At 33.8% G+C, this 15,564-nt stretch overlaps 1 protein-coding gene across 10 annotated transcripts in view; it reads right to left on the reverse strand.

The window, feature by feature from the left end:
* Positions 1-15,564, reverse strand: part of CACNA2D1 (calcium voltage-gated channel auxiliary subunit alpha2delta 1) — a 487,462-nt gene that overhangs the window by 148,394 nt on the left and 323,504 nt on the right. For all 10 annotated transcript variants that reach the window (XM_032276450.1, XM_032276453.1, XM_032276451.1 and 7 more), the window contains one exon: positions 14,423-14,552. In XM_032276450.1, the coding sequence (XP_032132341.1) occupies positions 14,423-14,552 (130 nt within the window). The remainder of the gene's footprint in view (positions 1-14,422; positions 14,553-15,564) is intronic.

Genomic DNA, 15,564 nt, shown 5'->3' on the forward strand with positions numbered 1-15,564 from the left:
GTGGCAGGCGCCTGTAATGCCAGCTACTCAGGAGGCTGAGCAAGAGAATCACATGAATCAGGAAGTGGAGGTTGCAGTGAGCCGTGCACTCCAGCCTGCGTGAGAGAACAAGACTCCGTTTCAAAAAAAATAAGGAACAATCTAACAAAGGACAAAGTCTGGAATGTTTTTGGAATGACCCATGTCGTTCTAAATGAAGTAAAATGTCTAGTTTAATTAAGAGGAGAGAAGTTCATGTGTTGAAAGTCTTGAAAAGCAGAGAAAGGACTATTATAACATTGTGGTTATGGAATTTTGTTACATAAAGTCCTAATGGCTACTTTTGCACATAATTCTTAATGTAGAGTTTACCAAAATATATAATGCTTGATAAGACATGAGAACCAGTTACTCAAATTTACATTTTATATTGATTTTTTTCTTATTATTTGTACAAGTTAATGTCAGTTGTAAAATTAGAAGCTTACCAAATAAGCAAACTTTATATATATACAAAAAAATATACATAAGCAAGGTTAAGCCTATATATATATATATATATATATATATGCAAGCTTAAGCCTTTATGTATATAAAGGCTTACTTGGTAAGCTTCTAATTTTACATGTTAAAATATATATAGTATTTTATATATATCAATAAGTCAATAGTATTCTTCATATATATATACATATATATTCAGATTTTGATAGAATACATAAAAATAGAAGTCAGTTTTAATCTTACAACATCTTTTCTGAGAAAGCAACAAACAGTATATTTAATGCCCTATGAGTAAAATATATTTAATGCCCCAAGCCAAACATGTATAGTTAATTCTACTGATCCATAAGAACTGGCTTTATTGTAGCAAAATTATAGTTATTTTATTTTAATAAACTTAATTGAACTTTATTTAAAATATTATAATCTCAAAAATACTTTATTCCACACAGAGGGAGGATGCATATTAATAACTTGAAGACCATCAAAATGAATAATTTCACATTCAAATGTTCAGATTTAGTCTATTCATTGAAATTTAACCCATCTCAAAATCAGCTACTAAAATTTATATTCACAAGTGACATAGGATACTGTAATATTTGTGCTAAAAGAATCATGAAAAGAATCTAAATAATGTAATTAAATTAATTTGCATTTGAGTAAATATAATTGTACAATTCATCATGTTTTCATAGTTATTCTAATACTGACTTTTAAATTTAATGAATGAAAAAAAGGATGTATATGTACTCAATTTTGTGTTAAGAATTTGTATTAATAGATGACAGCATTCCCATTAGATAATCAAAATGATTTATGCTTAAGTTTCCTTACAAAACGAAACATACCAATAGATAACATTAGATTGATTTTGGTTTAACAGTCATCTAAGAGGGATCTAGTTATCTGATAATGTTTCCTTTTAATCCTCATTGCAGTCCTTTGAGGTATTATTATAATATTCTTATGAAAGACAACTTTGTCATACTATTTCTGCTAATATGGATTGTTTATTCAAATATTCACTGAAAACCACAGTTTTCCTTTTATAGTTTAAAACTTTTATTTCTTACCCCTTATTTTTGGAATCACTCTATTTATGTTAAAAAAGCCTATTCAATTCATACTCTACCACTTCTTCCCCAGCTTTTCTACTTTGAAAAGTCTTTGAGGAATCTTCAAAAGCAACCCACAACATCCTTTAAAAAGTATTAGACAATGAACTAATTGAGCATGTGAACTCTTATGTGAAACTTTTAACAGTATGATATAATTTAAAAAACGTGATGGAAGTGATATGAATATTGACTTGACAGACTATAATATATCAATAGTATTCTTCATTAAAATAATTATATATAATGCTTGATGTTTTAAAATTATAGATGACTGTCTTTCAGTTATACCATCTGGACATTAGAGGGGAGATTCTGTTTTTCAAAATATTCTTGGAAGTCCTTATGTTGAATTACACTTGAAATTGATGGCAAAAATTTGGACCCTTCATGAATTATCTTATTTTCAAACAGGTATAACTCCTCTAGAATTAACTCTGATGAAAAATACTGTCTTACTCTTTTTAAAATATGATAATTATTATTTTCCCTAGATTAAACAACTGATACTGAAGGTAATTTCAAAAGAGAATTGTAAAGTTAAAATAATCAGAAATAACATATATGCAAGATCATTATGGCAATTTTATTGACATTTAAAATATTAAGAGAAAACTATTTCATATAGTTTAAAACCTGCTTTGTTTTAACTTGAGAATATACAAACTGTCAATAATGAATGACAAAATACAGAGGATAATCAATTTTATCCATTTACCTTTCTATTACAAGTGAGAAAATGTTGATTATATATCGTAGAAAATTAATAAAACAAGTTTTTTATTTTTTGGTTTTCTTTTTTTTTTTTTTTTTTAGCTTTGAGGTGGAGCTGAAAATTCACCACAGTCACTAAATTATTCTGGAATTCAGATGTTCTCCTCAAAGTCAAAAAATAATCCCTGTGACTTAAGAAAGGTGAAGATTAAATAGAGGAGGCATTTTGAGTATAAACAGCATCCCCATACAAATTCTGTTTCTTTCAAATAGGAAGCCTTCCACCAACTACCTGTATGACTCATCTGGGGACTTCTGATCTATATTCAAAGTGGCTTAGTCACTGCCAATGTATTTCCATATGAGGGATAATGATTACCAACAAAGTATAGAAACAACAAATGGTCTTCAGAGATTTAGAAGTGTAGTAATGACACACTTTTTCAAATCACATGGCAGTCTAGGTGAACACAAGTTAATAAAGGGCCCAAGTATCCATTAACACCTCCATGAACATCTACACATGTTCCAGTGTTACAATCATTTAAAAGGAACAAGCAAAAACAGAACTACCTTTATGTAAGACTGAAACAATATTAGTAAGGTCTTTAGTACTATTTTATAATACTCTAACTCAGGCAGTTTTAAAAAATGACATTATGCATTAAACTAAAATTTACATATAACTTCATTTGATCTAATGACAAATATTGACTAAATCTAATCTGAATATTTGCATAGCTAATGACCCAGAATTTTTAAAATCTCACCTGTGAATTTTGAGAGAAAATAATCTTGAAGTCTTTATAGTCATTTAAAATTTTTGTCATTTTAATAAAATTTTAGAAATATCTTTAAATGCCTCCCTATCTCTAGGGAGAAATCTAGTGAGATTTTATCCACAAAGTCAAATGCCAAATGATTAAAAATTCCAGGCGTCCATTTTTTTTCCCCAGTTGTCAATCCCTTTTTAATTTGCTGTCAACAGTACTGTCAGTCTGTTTTGGAAGCTATTTTAATTTAAGATTATCTCTCTTCTTCAACCTTTGAATGGTCTGTCATTTGTTATACCCATCATAAAAGCTAGCCAAGTGCACTTCTGATTTCCAGCTGTCAATTTATAGAAGCAGTGAATTTTGCACACATTCTTTTTCATGCATTCCCTGTTTCCTTTTAATTTTTTTTAAAGAAACAGCATATTTTTATGTGTATTCCCTACTAAACAATAAGAAGAAATAAAGCAATAACTGGACTTTTTACAAATCCCTGAATATTCTTATTCCATAATAGACTAAGAAAAATCACAATATTTTCTTTACACAGTGTGCCTAGGAAAGCGTGAAAACCAAATGGAAATGAAGAAAATCTAGTATTATCGTAAAATATTTGAGCTCCTTCTTAACAAAAAGCACTGAGAAATATCAGCTCTGAGAAGTACTTGTGGAAAAAGATATGATATTATAATCCTTTTTGACTTATGTACATTCACTGGACAGAGTGCCGGGATTTCTGTGATCTACATGTGGACACTGTTCTCCTAATTAGACAGAAAACATGGGTTCAATAGCAAGATTAACGATGTATGCTGACACAGATTCTTTAAAACTTTACACTTAATTCATGGAGTGTCCTCCAGGAGGCTCTCCTAGGAAGTGCAGAATTTCCATTGGCTGTTTCTTTCTTTTCTTCTTTCCTCTCTCTCTCTCTCTCTCTCTTTCCTCTCTCTCTCTCTCTCTCTTTCTTTCTTTCTTAGTCAGATTTTCACACTGTTACCCAGGCTGGAGTGCAATAACGCCATCTTGCCTCCCTGCTACCTCTGCCTCCCAGGTGTACCCGATTCTCCTGCCTCAGCCTCCTGAGTAACTGCCATTACAGGCACCCACTACCACGCCCAACTAATTTTTTGTATTTTTAGCAGACAGGGTTTCACTATGTTGGTCAGGCTGGTGTCGAACTCCTGACATGATCCACCAGCCTTGGCCTCCCAAAGTGCTGGGATTACAGGCATGACCCACCACCCCAGCCTCAGCTGTTTCTTATATATTTGGCCAAATATACAACATGAGATAAATTTGTAATGAAATATAGTACAAGTGATAGATTGTATAACATTCAAAATTATTCAACATCTTATCCCCCGATTTTGGCTGACTTCGTAGTGTCTGCTAACGCTGGCATGAAGCATGTAGGATTCCATCATTCTCCAGTAGTACCCTAGGTAGTTCTGGGGTGCAAATCCAAAATGCTCCTAGGGCCATGGAAGGAACAGGCAGGAAGTTTTCACATAGAACAGAGACGTATGTTGGCTGGGTCAAAGGAACCAGAGGAAAAAAACACTTCAAAACAGTCAGCATAAACTAGCTACAAGGCACGCCATCTAGCCAGCCCTGCCCGAAGTTAACCAGATAGGCAACAATCAACCATCCTTTTTCTTCCCTTCCTCTCTCTGCTTCTCCCTAGTGTAGGTAAAATTCAAACAGCAGCTAGGAAACGCCCAGTCTCCACTGAAGGCTTCCATTAGCTCCTCACTAAAGTAGGGGGTAGGAGTTAACACTAACTCAAATTTGGAAATTTTACTATTACAACGAAAGTAAACTTTTGAATTTCTATTTTTTTTTTTTTTTTTTCTTTCGAGACAGAGTCTTGCTCTGCCACCCAGGCTGGAGTGCAGTGGCACAATCTCAGTTCACTGCAACCTCTACCTCCTGGGTTCAAGTGATTCTCCTCCTGCCTCAGCCTCTCAAGTAGTTGGGACTACAGGCCTGTATCAGCACACCTGGCTAATATTTGTATTTTTAGTAGAGGTAGGGTTTCACCATGTTGGCCAGGCTGGTCTGGAACTCTTGACCTCAGGTGATCCACCCACCTCTGCCTCCTAAAGTGCTGGGATTATAGGCGTTAGCCACTTCGCCCAGCTGGAATTTCTTAATTAAGGCATTTTCATTGAGACTGTTTCTATGTCTAAAGGTAATCCAGATCATTTTGTTATTTTGAATCTCCAAGAAAGTCATCCTCATCCAGGATCACTCACTATAATGGCTTAATAGGCTATCAAAATAAAGTTGGATTGTCACAACCAACCACATTCCACATTTGTACAAAGTGATTCATACAGAAAGCAAAGTGAGTTATAAGTGATATTAAATTTAGAATATGGCCACTTATTTATACAGCTATCTGAAAAAGTGATTATGTGAATTAACTGAAACACATACTCGTGAGAGGTAAATGTTACATAGTCAAATACATATATGAAAAAAATTGGGTAAAACAAATTTTGTTTATTCCTAGCAGAATTTCTTTGACCTTTTAAGGATTAATGTTTACTATGAACCTCCAAAGAAGTAGCTACTTATTTTTTTTTTTTTTTTTGAGACGGAGTTTCGCTCTTGTTACCCAGGCTGGAGTGCAATGGCACGATCTCGGCTCACCGCAACCTCTGCCTCCTGGGTTCAGGCAGTTCTCCTGCCTCAGCCTCCTGAGTAGCTGGGATTACAGGCACGCACCACCATGCCCAGCTAAGGTTTTGTATTTTTAGTAGAGACGGGGTTTCACCATGTTGACCAGGATGGTCTCGATCTCTTGACCTCGTGATCCACCCGCCTCGGCCTCCCAAAGTGCTGGGATTACAGGCTTGAGCCACCGCGCCCGGCCTAGAAGTAGCTACTTATAAATATCCTCTTATCTTCGTGTACTCAAGGAAGAGAAGGATTCCTTTTTGTTGCAGAAGGCCACCAACCCTTTCAGATTGAGGCCGACTTTTGTGACCTTATTTAATCCTAATTACTTCTAATTACCCTACCTCCAAATATCAAATCACATTGGAGATTAGAGCTTCAGCATATAAATTGGGGATGGAGTGAACACAATTTAGTCTAAAGCAATTTACAATATCTATAAAGCTATTACTAATTGGTCCATTGTTCTGTAATCCAAAATGAATTAAAAAACCATTATCTATATGATCACAAGAATAGTATCTTTGGCATTTGGGTTGATAGTCAATATTCTCTTATCAGGAAGCGAATAGTATATTATTCTCTATGAATATGCATAGATTACATAAACATTATTTTTAAAAGATGGTAAAAATAAAGGCCAACTTTACCTCAGAAGCAGAATTTTCTCTTTAGGCCAAACTTATTAATTATGATCAAATTCCCCTAGCCTAAAATTTATATTCTATACCTCAGGCTTGTCCTCAATGTCTTCTTATGATGTTCTTACCATTTCCCTGCTCGCTTCTAATGAGGAACAATGCTAATTATGTAAGCTAACCCCTTTATTACAATAGATAATCACTTTGTTACAGAATCAATTGCACGTTTTAAAAAGTGCCCTTTCTTAGCACTTAATCAGATTTCTGGTTGCATGATTCAGAATCAAGACTTTATAATTTAAATAGCACTTTGAAAGAAAGAAAGAGAAGCTACTCTGTTAATATCAGCACCACGACAACTTTTTACTGACAGTTCTTTAAAGACATTCACTTTTTTAGTCATTTAACATACAACTCTAGGTGTTATATAATGATGTACTTTCAAGAATTAAAGAACACTTTTTTTTTTTTGTAAATCATCTGGTTTAAAAAAATCAATAAACACAAAACTTAAGGATGCACTACTGATGAAAACTCTCATTATTCTATTATGATCCAGATTCACATTTGTGACAAAATCCAAGCACAGAAAACAATTACCCTGAAAAATACCAGTGGGTTGGAAGTGTAGTGGATTCTTCAGCTCTTTGTCAGAGCACCAGGTGTGTTAGGAAATTCACCATGGTAAGGATATTTATGTATGGTAGCTCATGTAAGTCATCTCATGTGAGATCAGCAATTTTAACAAAAATGAGTCATCATCCTGCAAAACTTAGAACAATGGTCTGAAAGTCTGTTTTGATTTCTAATGTGGTAATAATGAAACTATCAAATAAAAATATTTTTTGGAATTATTTGATTGTTGCTCATGAAAAAATTGGTTTAGTTAAGATTTGAGGAACACTGTCACATTTTGAATTAGTGAAAAAAATGTTCCATTTTATTCATCTTAACTTTGTTATTTGGGGATTTAAAAATAGGAAGATAGAAGCATTTCCTATTAGATAGACTCCTTACATTAGTTACTGCATGCAATTGTCACTGCAACGTAATAAGGTATGTTCATCTCCTTTGATTGTAGACAAATTGAATACGTAATTCAGTGAAAAAAGGACTTGCATCCATTTCTGCTAGGTTCTATATTCTTGGCCATGACTCATAGCTGAATCTTGATGAAATGAATGATGATGTCATTTTTTACTCCAGGACTGTACATGTTTAGAATTCTAATGTTTGGAGGCTCAGAGTTTTTTAGTATAAATGTCTGTTATTTCGGCCTACCTGTCCATTCTACCTCCTTTTCTTACCCCTTTTACGCCTATCCTCATCAACGATGCAGCCAAGGTCTACAACTCTTTCATAAAGATAAAAAAGATTATGTAATTCTTCCTCCAGAAAACATCCCACAGCTTTCCATTTATGTTATGGACTGGATGTTTGTATACTCCCCAAATTCATATGTTTAAGCCCTAACCACCAATGAGATATCATCAGGAGATGGGGGCTTTGGGAAATAATTTACATGAGGTCATGAAGGTGGAGCATCTACAATAGGATTAGTAGCCTCATATGGAAAACGGCTTGCTCTCTCTTTGCTAGTGAACAAGAGGTCATGTGAGGACACACTGAGAAGACCCAGGAAGAAAGTTCTTACTGGCCACCAACGTGCACCTGAAACTTGGACTTCCTAGTCTCCAAAACTATAAGAAACAAATGTCTTATTTTAGCCTATCTGTCTGTGGTATTTTGTTATGGCAGCCTGAGCTAATTAAGACAATCTCAAAGTAAATATCAAAGTCTTTGCAATCGTCCATAGGACTGTGGCAGACATGGTGTCTGCTGCTACCCCTGCTCCCCGTTCCCTTGCTAACTCTGGCCACACTGGTCTCCCTGCTGATTTTGAGCCCACCATGCTCCTGCCTCAGATCTTTGAACTTCTGTTTCCATGGCCCACAACCTTCCTATCCAGGTGATTTTTATGGTTCTCTTGCTCACAAACTACAGGCTTCAATTACAATAGTGCCTTAGCCACAAGGCCTTGTCTATCTACCCATTCTAATATATCACTCCTCTCTCTCAACCAAAGAACTATCTTTAACCACTTCTCTATTTTTATGGAGAGCATTCATTATACTATGATATATACCATTATTTTAATTGTTTCACACTCCACTTCCCTCTAATAGAATGCAGTCTCCATAAGTACAGTGATTTTTGACCTTTTGGTCAGTGCTATATTCCCATTATCTGGAAAAGTGAATAACATGCTAAATATTTGCTGAATGAAGAAACGTGTTAAAGGCAAAACAAAGGGAACATTTATATTTTTCATTCTTATATATTTTAACTTTTATATATACATGTATACATATATCTATGAAGCCAGTCTTTAAATTAATAAAATTTCACTTGAAGATTGGCTGCTTCTGAGGTAATTATATGACAATATCATGTCTAAAAAAACTATTTTCCCAAATTTTTTTTTTTTTTTTTTTGGAGACAGGTTTTCACTCTGTTGGCCAGACTGGAGTACAGTGGCATGATCATAGCTCACTGAAACCTTTGCCTCCTGGGATCAAGTGAACCACCAACCTCTGCCTTTCAAGTACCTAGGACTATAGGCACGTGCCAACACTCAAGGCTATTTTTTAAATTTTTTTAGAGAGACAGAGTTTCACCATGTTGCCCAGGCTAGTCTCCAACTCCTAGGCTCAATCAATCTACCCACCTAGGCCTCCCAAAGTGCTGGGATAACAGGCATGAGCCACCACACCAGGAGGAGATTTCTATTCCAATGAAAGATAATTAATAACATTTCTTATCAGGCTATAATGCTACTACATTACAAAGTATTTTTCTTAATACATATAAATATAATCTATAGTATTAAAATACAGAACTTTATTTTTTGACAAATTGTTTTTCAAACTAATCCATCAATAAATTAAAATACTTGTTAAATAAAATATGCCAAATACAGGTCAAAATATTGTACATTCACAAGTTAACTAAAATTAATATACATCAACTAGTATAATCAATACAGTTTGAAAGAATATAGTGAATATTTCAGAAAGAAAAACATAAGCAAAAATAAGTATTAACTCAATAGTTTTTGCATAATATCATTTTTTATTAACTTTTAAAAAATCTATTTTGGTTACAAACAAATTACAACATAAGTAATCTACCCTACATATATTATTCATTGTAAGTAGCATCAAATATTCATCTATTTCTCATGGATTGCATTTCCTTTAAATCATCTGTTAATCAAAGAATAATTTCACTTTTTAATTTCAGTACTTTAAAGTTGCTCTCACATCTTCTCATTGTTTCAAAGCTAATTACAAAGAATAACATTATATACCAGATATAAATATTCTACCAAAACCATGAACAAGTTTCCCCTCTCACAAAATATATTTGATGAAGCAGTAAGATAAATTAATATCACTCCACTGAAATATTTTCACTGGGACTATAATTTTCTCAAAAATATGCAAATATAGGCTTGAGAGCACATCTATTCCATCTGAATCAAGCCTTTTGCCCAAGTACACCAAACACCTGAAGGAAGCACCGATTTCTTCTTTTATACAACTATGAGATCTATGGATTTAGCCTGATTTACATTGAGCATGCCAATCAATCTGAATACTGCCTTTTTTATTCCGTAAAAGGTATACTACCCACACTGGTACTTGGAATAGCAACAAAATGGGCTGTTGACAACAGTTAAATGTAAACTATTAGTAAGTGGTGGACCTATTTTGGAATAGATTAGTTACTAAAACTTACAGGAGATTATGCAATTGTTAGCAAAGACTGCAAGCACCTTTTTCCTCTGCAATTTTGACACTGACATCACCTAACATACAGTAACTATATATTTTAAGATAACACAAATGAATATCAAGATAAGTTACAAGGGTAATGTCAGTGATTATTAATGTACAAAAATCAAGTACTTTTAGTAAAGCATATGAGACATCAAAGGTAATACAACTCATGAAAATTGTCTTTTATCAAAATGAAGATATCTTCATGATAAAAGTATGTTAGGTATTTTTACTTCTAAATGTAAATAATAATTGCCTTACTTACATTACAGGACAAGTGTAAGGACAAAAGTATCTGGTAACTGAAAGCTTCAAGCAAATTGGGGTTCCTTTCTATTATTTTCCCTTATTAATGTTATTCTTATAGAAATATAATTATATAAAGAAATATCAATATGATTTTCCATATAAAATTATAGAACATTCTATGAAGACATCCCTACATTGAGTCTAAAGTGACTCAAATATTAATAAAGTTCTGTGACTAAACAAATTAACTCAGAATATTCAGCCCTTCTTTTTACCAAGTTATATGCTTGTCTTCTATACTCCTAAGCAGATAAATTAGATCTGAAAATTAAGTATGGTTTGGGTGCCCTCTAAAAGAAAAGGAACAACCAGTGAAATACTCAAAAATGGAAATTTTGAGATGGGGCTCTAATTAAATACAGTATTCTAAAACTTTAAATATATCATTGAGCAAAAATAATCACATTTCAATTCAAGGGACTTTAAAAAGTAATCATCTTTGTGAAATTAGAACACGAGGTTTCTTATGACAGTGTAGCTACACAACTGTCTTGAAATGAAAAAGGCAGTTTCCTTCAGTTAAGCCTTCAATTAAAGTGCACTTTCATATTCATTAAACTCAGAAGCCTAGAACAATCCTCTAAATCGGATATGTTCCCATACAGCGCATGAAGAATACCGGTAATTATTAAATTTTCCAGATCTTGTGGACATTTCTGATTCTATTCCTGTCATTTCCGCATGCAGCTTATAACACTGGATATGAATTTTAAAGGAGTACAGGCCAGGCAAGGTTAGCGTCTTATTGATGAGATTTCAGCAAAGAGGAAGATGCTAGTATTAAGATGAATGAGACTAAATAATCCAAAGATAGAGCTTCTTTTTCTTTTTTTTAATTATGACATATCCCAAAGAATGCCTGTTTCTGAAAACGTATTAATTATTTTATTGATTCTCGAAATAAGTTGTATTCTCTGAGACTATTAAAATTATCTGTAGCTATTTAAAAAGTTTAAATTGGAAAGAAAAACATTATACAAATTCAAAACTATAGCATATTAAGATGTATGTATGCTTATGCGATATATTTTTAAAAATTAATTTATATTTAAATTTATGAGTCAGATTTCATATTTGTTCTAGCATACAGTACATGGATGTTTTAGTTATAAATGTGATTTCAACTAAGTAAAGTAAACAAAAGAATAAGAGAATGAAGATTCTCATGCAAAGTGAGTATCTTACTGCCTCCTACGGACAATTCTGGCTCACAAATAATCAAACAATAATCTATAAGCTTGTTCAGACAATCTGTCTTGACTACCAATACTAGATTGAGGATATTCTTTTAAAGAAAGTAAAGAAAAAGCAGCTAGTGTTCTGACCACACCACATTTATTTCAGGCACAGTGGTTTTGCTTTAATATCTTTTACACATCAGTCTTCCATGTAAATACATATTGTAAAAAAAAGTTCACATAGTAAAGTTATTAGATAATCATGGACTTAAAATATCTTGTGGACATTTATAAATTACTAAATTTATAAATAAAAAGCCCCCAGACATCAATAAAACACAATTATAAAAGATTCCTAATAAAATTATAAAATTAACAACATTCAAGTTGGCTTCGTGTTTCTTCAATACAGTAATGCAGGTTGAAAAGCAGTGCTTTGAAATAAAGAATTCAAAAGCAGAGTATTGACAAAAAATATTTTGACTCAAAACTTCTATACCCATCCAGTTTTCTTCCAATGGGAATTTAATAGAAAGATACTGAAGGAGATTGTTATGTTGTTGACATATCAAACAAACAACAGGTGATAGAAGACTTGAAACTAAATAAGGTGGAAGACATATTATGCAAAAATTGAGAAACATAACCATATAGCTTAGCACTGTCTGAATAGTTATAATACAATTATAAATATCAAAACTATTGAAAAAATAACACAGTGATCAAAGAAAAAATATTAATATATGAATCTGAATCCCAAATGATTCTAAAAAGGGCTTGGAATTAATAGTCTGAGTTGGATTGTAAAGAGGTTAAATTATGTTTAAGGCTCATGTAAGGAGAAACTCTCTCTGCACACACACACACACACACACACACACACACACACAAAACATTGTTTCTATTATACAAAATTATCCTATAATTATGTATAAAAGAATTCTTTAAAATCATCAAAGAATTGATGAAAACAGCATGTACTTTAAGAACACTTAAAAGGAGAAACAAAATAATTTAATCAAAGATAAAATTTGTTGTAAGATTCATACTTGCATTAAAATTTTTTTTAAAACCAATAATCTCAAAAGTGAATCCAAAAAATTGAAACTCATTTATACAGTGAGTCCCTTTACTTAATCTTGTGAGTCTAAATAAACTTTAAATAATAACAACAAACGCTTATTCAGCACTTACTATGAGCCTGGCACTATTATGAGAAATTAAATACATTAAACTTACTTTATCCTCAAAGGACCTTTCAAGATATTAATCTTGTCTTCATTTTACAGATGAGAAAATGCCTATTCAGAAAGTTGAAGCATTTGTCCAAGGAAATAATACGTACTGCTAAAATTTTTTTTTTTTGAGACGGAGTTTCGCTCTTGTTACCCAGGCTGGAGTGCAATGGCGTGATCTCGGCTCACCGCAACCTCTGCCTCCTGGGTTCAGGCAATTCTCCTGCCTCAGCCTCCTGAGTAGCTGGGATTACAGGCACGCACAACCAAGCCCAGCTGATTTTTTGTATTTTTAGTAGAGACGGGGTTTCACCATGTAGACCAGGATGGTCTCGATCTCTTGACCTCGTGATCCACCCACCTCGGCCTCCCAAAGTGCTGGGATTACAGGCGTGAGCCACCGCGCCCGGCCTAAAATGTAAATTTGAACTTAGGTAGTCTCGTTCCAGAACCCAGGCAATCTGGATAATCTGAATTCAGAATACACTCTACCGCCTCTCAATTAAAAGGAATATAAGAAACACGTTCTTCACAATCTCAAGCAGTTCTTTCCCCTTATTCTTTACTATGTGAGAAAGCAGGGAACAAGGTGCAGGATGGGGTGGAGGGATGAGTTAAAGAATAAATAATACGGAAGACCACGGATAGGACTGAACCAATACCCTGTTTCCAGTCACAGTTCATTCTCAAAGATGATAGAGCTTTCCTTTGGAAAACTCCTAGTTAGAATTCTCAGTTCTGCTCTGATTAATGCAGAGGGAGTCTCTAAAATACAACACCTGCACAAGCTTCCTTCATTTTCCTAAACGATTTTTTTTCCTATCCCTTCCTCACAGGGAAGCCTTCTCAACCAAGATTGCCAGCCAATGGTTTTCTAGTTTTTGAGGTCTCTTCCTTTTACCACAACACTTCTTTTTGCTGGAAGCCCACAATACATTGAGAGGAAGGTACCCTTTACCTATATCCTAGGGTAAGGCAGAGAAACAAACACACACGGAAGGGAAAAAGAGAGAGAGTCTGACAGGCATGAGAAGTTGTAAGAACTGGAAATAATCTAAAACATACAACTTTTTCCCTTTACCAGTTTATGCAAGAATATTTTTGCATGTGTATGTATAATATAGTCCCACAGTTTTGGCTTTTGAAGAATATGTCTATATACTTTGTAAGTTATGGATGTCAACTGGGAAAGCAGAATTATTTACTAAAGAACAGGTTAGAAGGATCACTCCACGGATGCGGGCTATCCTACAAATATGCATTTAGTGAGGCTATATTGACATAAACTGTTCATGACATTCAGATTGATTATTTCACATAGATCAGAGTTTGTCTTATATGACAAATAAAACAATGCCACATTTGCTCTTTTTTCTCCCCAAACATGAGAAATGTAAGCTAGGCAAGGGCATGGTATTCCAACAGATGTTAACATTTTACTTACAGCCCTCATAGATGTCAGTGGGAATATGGACTGCTGCATGCTGATACGATATTTGTCGTCCAAAATTAGCGTCTTCAATGAAGACAGGTTTTATCCTCTGGCTGCCTGGCTCACTGTCATTTTTCTCAGGCTATATAGAAAAAGAGAATATACAGAATTTTCACATGCACTTCACTTGCCAAATGCATATTCTTCAAAAAATAAATCTACAAGAATTGTTAAAAATATAGTACCTTAATAGCATTGCATACACGAATTTCCATTCAGGTATTAGCATTCCCAGTATATCTTTATTATATTATTCACATTATAACTAACTGCTCTCCTGATTTCCTCAATGTTGGAGTCATTTGGGATCATCTTTGGGGGACTTGGGGAGACCAGACTTCTACACATAAAGTATTTACTAAGATGTAAACTTAAAGAATTGGATAGGCCAGGCCCTGTGCCTCATGCTCATAATCCCAGCACTTTGGGAGGAAGAAGTGGGCAGATCACTTGAGCCCAGGCAGATCACTAGACCAGCCTAGGCAACATGGCAAACCCTTGTCTCTACAAAAAAATAACAGAAAATTAGCTGGACATGGCAGTGCAGGCCTGTAGTCACAGGAGGCTTTAGGTGCAAAGATGGCTTGCACCTGGGAGGTTAACTCTGTAGGGAGCTGAGATCATAGTACCACACTATAGCCTAGGCAGCAAAGTGAGACCCCATGTCAAGTTAGTAAACAAGCAAATACACAAATAAATAATAAAGGAATGGGATAAGTGCCTTTAAATACAACCTAAATAATATTATCCACTTAAAATAAATTTCACAATTTATATAATGAAATTTATATTGGGCAGCTGAAGATGATTGTTCGTTTGACAAATAATGGTACATTGACAGAAACAATATGGCAATGAAGGATTATTTTAAATGCCATCCCCTTGCTTTTCACATGTTTTCCAGGTATATCAAATTTTGTTTTAAAAAAGAAAGTATAGGAAAAAAGAGATCTATTCTAACTCTCAAAATTAAATCCTAATTTGAACCAATTTGTCTCTTTAGGTAGGAACTAAGATCCAATCAATAATGATTCAAGAAAACTCCTCAGGAGCTTAAAGCCAAAGATTAATTTTATACCTATTGAAACTATACT

Source organism: Sapajus apella, unplaced genomic scaffold, assembly GCF_009761245.1.
Source record: "Sapajus apella isolate SASKATOON/1434 unplaced genomic scaffold, GSC_monkey_1.0 scaffold7, whole genome shotgun sequence".
In the NCBI taxonomy this organism is placed as follows: domain Eukaryota; kingdom Metazoa; phylum Chordata; class Mammalia; order Primates; family Cebidae; genus Sapajus; species Sapajus apella.